The sequence below is a fragment of the Phyllobates terribilis genome, unplaced genomic scaffold (genome assembly GCF_046119375.1).
Source record: "Phyllobates terribilis strain yellow unplaced genomic scaffold, ASM4611937v1 Scaffold_11__3_contigs__length_659146591, whole genome shotgun sequence".
Taxonomy (NCBI): Eukaryota; Metazoa; Chordata; class Amphibia; order Anura; family Dendrobatidae; genus Phyllobates; species Phyllobates terribilis.
This window is the reverse complement of record NW_027362771.1, coordinates 627435325-627445471: the sequence shown is the minus strand read 5'-3', so window position 1 is coordinate 627445471 and position 10147 is coordinate 627435325. Positions and strand designations below refer to the sequence as shown.

At 40.2% G+C, this 10147-nt stretch overlaps 1 protein-coding gene across 1 annotated transcript; it reads left to right on the top strand.

The window, feature by feature from the left end:
- The first annotated feature begins 8045 nt into the window (after nt 1–8045).
- LOC141167462 (olfactory receptor 1500-like) lies at nt 8046–9062 on the top strand. The gene has a single exon (XM_073654863.1). It carries the CDS (start codon nt 8046–8048, stop codon nt 9060–9062), a length of 1017 nt encoding a protein of 338 aa, XP_073510964.1.
- The last annotated feature ends 1085 nt before the right edge of the window (nt 9063–10147 follow it).

Here is a 10147-nt window from a genome sequence, read left to right as displayed (position 1 = left end):
CTACTAATACTATTCTTCACAGACACCTAGTGTGAATAGCTTGACCGACACACTGCAACAGAATGGAAAAAGAGGCCAACACTTTCCACGTTCAGTTTAAATTTCTGGATTTTTATCGCTGAAATATGGAACAGATCTGGCTGTATTCTTCAGTGAGAACAAGCAAGTGGAGCATAAAAATGGTGTAGATTGCTTTTTAAGCAAATAACCAGGATTAAGATAAAAAAATGTTTTGCCTTTGCCCCGATATCTGGGACTATGTCTACAAATATCTGTAATTATTACAGCGACAGCAGACAGGACGTTCAATGGACTCTCTTGAGCTGCATCATAAACTGCAATCTGCAACATACACTTCCAGCCTGCCTAACACTGATTACATGCAGCTGGATTAGTCCTAGGAAGGACTCTTAGTTCAGATGGATATATATATATATATATATATATGTTGTGGAATACCTATACTAACTGTAAACAAGCAAATCTCTCCATAGATCAGCAGCACCTCTCCCTACTCTGCCGGTTTCCGGAGTGACTGTGACGAGCATAGCGGCGCCAGGTCTTATATAGACCTGATGACGCTATGCGGCCAGCCTATCACTGTAATGCTCACAACCAACATGACTACAGCATTACAGTGAGTGGCAGGCAATCCATGCATGTTCATTGGCTCTCTAAAGAGCGCAAAACATGCAGGGCAGGGCCCCTAGTTCCCGTCCGAGCAACCCAGAAATACTCGCCAAGAGCCGAGCTTGTCGAGCACCGTGATGCTCTAGCGAGTACCGAGCAGTGGCGAGCACGTTTGCTCATCACTAAATAACACTTGATATCATACCCCTAAGACCACGTTCACAAGTTCAGCATTTGGTCAGTATTTGTAAGCCAAAGTCGGAGGTGGAACAATCAGAGGAAAAGTATAATAGAAACCATTTGTTGTGTATTTCTCACCCACTCCTGGTTTTGGCTTACAAACACTGATGTAAAATACTGACCAATACTGAATGTGTGAACGGGGCCTAAGTATTTGCTCCCACTTAAGGATAAAAAATCAGTCCCATTCTCATCCAGGAGAGTGAGACAAATTTTTCTTTCTTGTTATCCATGTGCTGTCCGTATGCAATCATTTTTTTTTTGCTTGGCAGCTATTAATCTTTACAGGACCATTTACAGCTTCCTATGCTATAGAATTGTAATGAATCTGTAAAAATCGAATACCATAGTGATGGTCTGTATGGCAATTGTCTTCTCACACTATCCAATTGCAGCATTCTGCTATTTTTTTTCATGCCGAATACAGCTGAGAAAAAATATGCAGATCTGCACTGATTCATTGAATAACATTGATTCAAGTGCAATTCGATTTTTTATCTGATTGCACTCGTCCCATTTCTATGCCAGTGTGAGCGAACCCTAAGGCCACGTTCACACGTTCAGTATTTTTTGAGTGTGAAGATCTGAGGTTGTGGGTTGCAATAATCACCTAGGCAGGTTAACAATGCAATAATATTTTATTCTTTTCACATCCAAGGTTTTACAACTCCAGGTAAATGTCCAAACTACATCGCCCTTAGACCACAAGATCCCCTCAACGGGGTGATAGTTCCACTGCTTTTGCACCAGGTAATACTCACTGTCCCCCAACTTTTGGTAGGCCCACAGATTTCATATCTCCAGGCAGTATAGTCTGTATTCATATTCCACACTCCTCCAAATGACAGATAAAATGATAGAAGCACGGGTATCCAGAAGCAATAATCCTTAAGAAAGTTCATCAAATCCATTCGAAAGGTCCCAAACTGTAGTACGTTTATCCAGCCAAGTCAGCAACCAATCTCCAAACTCCATAAGCCATCCATACATGGGCTCCAGGATCTTAGCCTAGATCCTATCCCTTCTTCGTCATTCCACTAACTCCTTGACTAAACATGTGGCTTCTTTTCATCCGTCCCTGTGTTCAGCCACCTGAGTGTGCAGAAGTGTTCACACTCTCCCCCCTCAACCTTTTTTTTAACTGAAAGAATGAAGAATATTCCACAAGCCCATCACCTAGGACTGCATGTGAGACCGCCTATGGTGACGGTTCCTCTTGGTCTACTTTTACCATCCACACAATGGGACTAGTGACTGTTAGAACAATGGCTTGAGGCTCCTGTGTTACTAATGAGATTAATGGAATGATAATAATAATAATAATAACAATAATCTTTATTTATATAGCGCCAACATATTCCACAGCGCTTTACAATTCAGAGGTTCATATTCAACAGTCATAAGTAACATAGCTAAAGATAATACAATAATTAATGCAAAAATAATGACGAACCTGCTTGTAAGAGCTTACAATCTACAATGAGGTGGGGGTGACACAAAGTACAGTGGCTTATTTACAATCCCCTCAATGACGGTCCAGCCATCTTGAGGGGATGATGGATAGATAAAGGCTGCATGAGCTCATCACCAGCCAGTATCTGTAGTGCTTTTGGGTTCGGTGGAGACTTATGTTTGGAGAAATAAAGAATGGGCTATAAGAATATAAAAGGACTTTGATTAGGAAACGTGATTGGCCGCCCTAAACAGTTGTGGTTTTAGGGAGCGTCTAAAACTGTGAAAGTTGTGGTTTGTCCTAATTTATTGGGGTAGAGCATTCCAAAGAATAAGTGCAGTTTGGGAGAAGTCTTGAAGCCGGGAGTGGGAGGTACGGATTAGTGCGGATGTTAGTCGAAAGTCACTTGCGGAGCATAGAGAACGGGTCGGCCGATACACAGAAATGAGGGAAGAGATGTAGGGGGGTGCCACACTGTGGAGAGCTTTGTGGGTGAAAACAAGCAATTTAAATTGGATCCTATAATTCATGGGCAGCCAGTGCAATGACAGGCACAGAGCGGAGGAGTCTGAGTAACGGTTAGCTAAATAAATGAATGATGGCTTTCCTTGATTACCAATCTTGTGTCTGGCTTTAAATATTCATAAGATCCAGCCTGCACGTCTTCCTCTGCTTAGTGTCACTGTATAAAACATTTATTTCCTGAGGCTGAACTGACGAACAAGGAAATGTCTAATAAAATATAGCAATAGGATACATTTGTAAGCCCAAACCAGGAGTGGGTGAAAAATGCCATAGTGGTGCACACATTTCTATTACACTTTTCCTCTGATTGTTCCCCTCCTGATTTTGACATACAGATAATGACGTAAAATAATGACTAAATACTGAATGTGTGAACGTGACCTAATAATGAGACCTATTTATAATTACATAGTAGTTACAAAGTTATAGAAATTAAAAAAAGACATAGATCCATCAAGTTCACCCTTTCTCCACCATTCTACATTCTCTTTTGGCAGATCGTGATGAGCAAGCGTGCTTGTCACTGCTCGTGTATTCACGATACCCAAATATTTGAGCAGCCATAGTCAGAAGAAGACGACGGTGGGGAACGACAATTAGTGTCTCAAGTGGTAGATGATGATGAGACCCTGGTGCCAAGAAGTGATGCTGTTAAGTCAACATGTCAGAAAGACCAGAGTGCGGAAGAGGAAGATGAAGTGGTGGACGATGAAGCCACTGACCCAACCTGGGAAGGTCCCATCCAAAGCACAGCTAGCAGTGAAGGAGAGGCGGAATTTGCAGCACCGCAACAGGCAGGAAGAGGCAGTGGGGTGGCAAAAGTGAGAAGGTGGTCAACTGTTCTCCAGAGCACCCTGGGATGGCACATGTGTTACTGACGTTGAGGATTGTGGGTCCTAGTTTCAACAGGGTTTCCTCTACCTCCTACATCAGTTCCTGTACCCCCTCCATCTCCAAATCAACTCAGAGCACGACATTCAAATCAGTCAGAAGCTGGAAGCACTGGAGCACTGCCTCGGTAAAGTGGCTACAGGCTCTGATGAAACTAATTTGTTTAGGTGACAAACAGCACACCACCGCAGAGTTGTTGAAAGGTATATCAGAGCAGAAAGATCTGTGGCTCTCACCACTGAACCTACAATCAGGCATGGTCATATGTGATAATGGCCATAACTTGTTGGTGGATCTGAAGCTTGGCAAGCTAGCACACATGCCATGCCTGGCCCACGTGCTCACCTTACTGGTTCAGCGGTTTCTGAAAACCTACCCCCATTTTCCTGTGCGACTAGTGAAGGTACACCCCATGTGCACCCATTTCCATGCGTCAGCTACAGCTATCGCCGGTTTAGCTGTGCTGCAGTGGCACTTGCAAGTGCCAGCTCACCGACTGGTGCGTGACATCACCACGTGCTGTAACTCCACATTACACATGTTGATAAGGCTTTGTGAGCAGTAGAGGGCAGTAGTTGAATACCAGCTACAACATACCAGGCAGAATTCTGCACACAGTGACTGACGAGTGGACATAGATGTCTGACATCTGTGAGGTTCTACAAAACTTTGAGAAATCAATCAAGCTGGTGAGCGGTGATGATGTCATAATTAGTGTAACTATCCCGTTTCTTTGTGTACTCAAAGGTTTGCTACTCAAAATTAAATAGGAAGCTTTGCATGTGGACCAGGAGGAGATTGATGAATAAATTACACAGGGTGATACTACCCAGCCTCATCAAATCTTCTCAGCATGGATTGGGTGATAATGAGGAGGAGAAATCTGAGGAAGAGGAGGAAAAGGAGATGGTTGCCTGCGCTACAGAGTGTTCAACCCACACCAGCTTCATCCTGTCTGTTCAACGTGGATGGGCTGAAGAGGAGCAGGAGGGTGAGAAGGAGGAAGAGATGGAGAGTTGTCCATCATGGTGGGGACAGGGAAGTCTTGCAAGTTGTGAGTCTGGAACATATGGCTGACTTTCTTTCCCACTGCCTTACCAGTGACTCTCGCGTTATATGTATTTTGGCCAACACATTATTGGGTGCTCCCATTTCTCAACCAAAGCCACAAAGAGAACTTTCCATCTCTCCTTCCTGTGGCGGAAAGGGCTAGCAAAATGATGCAATACCAGAATGCCCTAGTCGAACAATTAGTGCAAAAATTCAAATCTGACAACGTTAACGGCAGAGGTTATAGATCTTTGGGTAATCTAGCAGGAGAGACAAGGGAGTTGCACATCAGGTCCCACAGAGGTAGGGGAACACTATAAAAGGTCTGGGACAACTTTATTAGATTCACTCAGTGCCCTGGCCCTAATGCGCTGGGTACTTTGACAAGGAGGAAAACATTTTCACAATGGTGATGGAGTACCAAGCCAACCGTACCAGCATCCTCCTTAATTCCTCTGTGCTGTACAACTATTGGGTATCCAAGTTGGGCACATGACATGAGCTGTCCCTCTATGCCTTGGTGGTGCTGGCCTGCCCTGCTGTTAGCGTTTTGTCAGAGCAAGTTTTTAATGCCAACGGGGCCATAATAACAGAGAGGCGCATCTGTCTGCCAAATGAAAATGCTGACAGGCTGACTCTTATCAAAATTAATAAGGCCTGGATTGGCACAGAATTCTCAACCCCATTGGATGACAGCAAAGGAACATAAAGCCAATTCAAATGTAGGTTCACAAGGGGACCCTCATTCAAAATTTTTATGGGTCATGAGATGGCCCACACTCAATATCTTTATAGGGTCATCAGGAGGCCATCAGTCAAAATTATTAGAATGTCATCATGCAACCCACACTCTTAATTTTTCCATGGTGTGTATGATGCCCTCCTTCATAATTTTTACAGAATGTGCATGAGGCCTACCTCTACAATGCTCTTACATTATATAGTTTTGGGGTTCCAGTCCTTAAAAATTGGGAAAAAAATGTCTTCTGAGGGCCTCCTCTACATGTCTTCCAGTGTGTATTGCAGTCTTTCCTTCTATTTTTTTTGCAATCCTTGCACTTAGTGCATATACTTTACCAGTCTTGAATTCCTACTCCTTAAAAATGGGAAAAAAATGTTTTCTGAGGCCTTCCAGGGTGTATTGCAGTCCCTCCTTCTAATTTTTGTCATTCATTGGACTTCGTGCATAGACTTTATGAGTCTATGAGTCCCAGTACCTACCAATTTTCACAGAATGTGTATGAGGCCCTCCTTTATGTCTAATACAGGGTGTATCGGAGTCCATATTCCTTCTAATTTTTGGCAGCTCTTGTGTTGTTTGCACAGGCTTTGTGAGTTTACGACTACCTACTTTATAAATGAAACAGGATGTGTCTGATCATGTCACACACACCACATGTCCAGATAACGTAGTAAAATGTAAAAAACACATTTACCAGTGACTACCGGTGGGTGAAGTTTTATTTTTCCCTCTACTATGTCATCAACTGTAGTCTGAGGCGAAGGGGAAATATGGTGAGAAATGGCCCGGCTACTAAGGGGTGGAGGAGGCGTATTTTCCTGCCAACCCTACTGTTATGGTCTTACAGAAAAATGCTTGAGTTTCCCATTGACTTCCATTATACTCATTACTAGTGTTGAGCGAGTATGTTCTGTTAACCCTTTCGCCGAGTATGCTCGGGCCGAGCACCGAGTATTTATAGCTGCTCGGTGATATGCTTGAATCACTCTCATGTGCATGATTTGCGACTGTTTGACAGTTTTATTACATGGGAGGAATGTCTATTTCTTACACATTCCTCACATGTAATAAAGCTGCCAAACAGTTGCAAATCATGCACACGGGAGCGATTTAACCTTATCACCGAGCAGCTATATACACTCAGAGCTCGGCCCGAGCGTTCTCAGACAGAACATACTCGCTCAACACTACTCATTACCCGTGTCCAGCTCATCAGAGCGTCTGACCTGCTCGATTTTAGTACCGAGCATTCGAACATTTTAGTGCTTGCTCATCACTATAGATTTTTTTAACCCACAATGCCATTTGCTGTGAGAAAAGCATTCATCCTTTTTTATATGATGTGATAGCATCTGTCATTACTACCTCTTGTAGTAGGGCATTCATAATTGGCGAATATCATACAATATTCTCTGTATGACTCAATTACAGTAAGTATTAATCTAAAGCATATAATAGATTTCAAATTCAACAAATAAAACTTATTTGAAAGTTCCCTTAAACTTCATGAACTTTTCCAGAGTGAGATTTCCCAATGGGAACAGAATGAATTCTCACTGAGTAAATAATGCAATTCCTATAAAAGGAGATTGAATCAAGATATTGTGCCTTTACTTACGGGCTACAATCATCTTCAAGATATTCTGCAACCACAAAATCTACAAAATTGAATAAACCAGCAAAGGAACGATTGATGATTCAGGGTCAATGAATAAATTTCATACTTGAGGTAAAAAAAGGAATAATTTTAAAAACATAAAAAAACTTTCATCATGAGAAGGATAACTTACATGGCACCATATTCTTCTGCAAAATAAACTAATTAAAATGTTATAACAATCCTGACATTTTATGTTATTACATGAGATCATTTTTTCTCTCTTAATCTATTTGTAATAATGATTGTGATAACTAATATAAAGGATGTTTTTCAGATTATTTTTGACATAATCTATATTTACTTTTTCTAATACAGTTTGAAAGTGTCAGACATATCCTATACTGCCTGTTCGTTTTTGTAAGGATGATTTCTGCAGCCTGATAATGCTGTAACAGTATATATGCATATATATTTATATATATATCTAGATATATATACTGTATATATATATATATATAAGCAAATAGATCTTAAAATAATTGCATTTGCTACAATTTTCCTAGCAAAATTTGAATTCTAACAATTAAGGACTTTTGGGCATTTTGGTTGTGCGATTTTGAGGACCAGAAGAAGTAAAAAGAAACAAACAATAAACACTTATACTCACCTTTTCTTGATTCGATCGGTTCCTTGAACACTAACAACTATAACAATAGATTACCTAAAGCTACACCAGCAACCCAATTCCAATCTCCCCTACTCCCGAATTGAGAAAATCAGCCAGAATTGATTTTCGATCAACTCTAATATACATATTATCAGCAAATAGGAAATCAATCTTTTTTTCATCAATTTACTTTGTTCTCTCATTATTATTTCTTATAGTTTAAAAGAATTGTTTCAATATTTTGAATATGCAACATCACAATTTTAGTAATGTTACAGAATTTCTGCTCTTGGGATTTAAAAATTTACAAAATTGTAATTTTCTTTTCTTCCTTTTGCTGTTGATTATCTACTGTGCAACTGTATGTGGAAACCTCCTCATCATTCTGGTGGTGTCCTTCAGCCGATCACTCCACTCTCCCATGTACTTCTTCCTCACACAACTTTCCATTTCAGATATCTTACTTACCACCACCATTATACCCAACATGCTCCGAGTCATGTTGCATGAAGGAAGCTCTGTGTCTTTTATAGGCTGTTTGACTCAGTTTTATTTTTTTTCAGCTTCTGATGCTTTGGAATGTCTCCTCCTGACCGTAATGTCCTATGACCGGTATGAGGCCATCTGTCACCCTTTATATTATACCTCAGTCATGGACTTTAACTTTTGCCTAAGAGTTGTTCTCTTTTTATGGTTGATAGTTCTAGGCACAGTATTGATGATTTTTTTAACCTTGAGTCGTTTGGATTTTTGTGGACCAAACATCATCGACCATTTCTTCTGTGACTTGGAACCTTTACTTGAGCTTTCCTGTTCGGACACTTTGATAATGAAGATGGAAAGTTCGGTTTTAGCTATTTTATTTGCAATTTTCCCACTTGCCATTATCATAGTTTCCTATGTGTACATTATCTTCACCATACTTAAAATCCCAACTGTGACTGGGAGGCAGAAGACCTTCTCCACCTGTAGTGCCCACTTGACTGTGGTGTCTTTATTCTATGGGTCAATTATTATCATTTATGCATTTCCACGCCAGCAAAATGCAAAGACATTACTATCCCTATTCTACACTGTAGTAACCCCTCTTCTTAATCCCATCATTTACAGTCTAAGTAATAGAGATATTAAGGAGGCTCTTAGGAAACTAATCATCAACATTTCTCATTCATTCCTTTCATATAAGACGATTGAAACTAAACTGAGTTCCAAGCTGAGCCCTCCATCGCATTCATCACAAGAAGTAAGATTCTGCAAACAATAGCTCAATAAATCAGTTATTCTGCAAACTTTAAAAGCTTCATGCAACTCTATTGACTATGTCCTCTGGTCATTCCCTTTCTTTCTTTAAATTATTTTTTTTAAACTGATCTACTTTAGTAATTGGGTTATGAGATTTGATCACCAAAACCAAAAATAAGAAACCATAAAAAATAAGATTTCACATGAAATGGTAAATGAGACAAAATACGTTTGTAAAAGAGTTTAAACCCTTGAGGATAAAGCCAATTTGGGCAATGAGGACCATCATTTTTTTTTCCCCTTTGCATTTGTTAGTTATAGCTTTCTTTTATTTAATATACCTGAATCAGGTTCTTATATTTGCAGGATGATTTTTACTTTCAAAGAGTATTTTTTTTGTTGCCTATACATTATTGTTTAATTTTTACATTTTAACTTTGGCAAAAAGAGAGAAAAAAAGCACAGTATGCATTTTGTAAATTTCAATGATAAATTTAAGTGACTGCACCGGTATCAAATATTTCTATATTATATTATGTTTTTGGACTTATTTTTTTTTAAAAATGTATTTACTATGTAAAATATTAAAAACTACTCTTTTACAATTTCTTTTTATCTTCTTTTTATTACCCAAGTGTATTTATAATTTAGATTTTTTAGCTAGTGATTTTAAGCACATAGATCAAAATTTCGTCTAATTTCTACATTTATACAGCAATGGAGTGTGTACAATCATTGTCAAATTTTTGACAGCTGCTTGCACTTGAAATGAAGCCTTTTAGGCTCATGGAGGTGGAAGCTTTTCATAACCTCATGCCGGCGGCGGCCGGGTGTCCATATTCGGTCCTCAACCGCCACTATATTTCGCGGTATCGCCTCGCTTTCCACAAGCACGGGTCCCACAACATTTCCCGTGCCCTCCCCAGCGCACTTGCTGGAAAGGACCACCTAACCACAAACACGTGGACAGGTGAATGTGGCCAGGGATGGTATGGAGCCAGTCCACAACTTTTTTTGCTGAGAGTAGTATTTAGCGCGGTGAAAGGACTTGCATAGAGGGAAACCATATCTACCCTGCGTGTCTTTTCTCCTAGGAAGTCCTGTAAT

What these genes read in the sequence shown, in the direction of transcription:
- LOC141167462 (XM_073654863.1), top strand. Translation starts at nt 8,046, where the DNA reads ATGCAACATCACAATTTTAGTAATGTTACAGAATTTCTGCTCTTGGGA.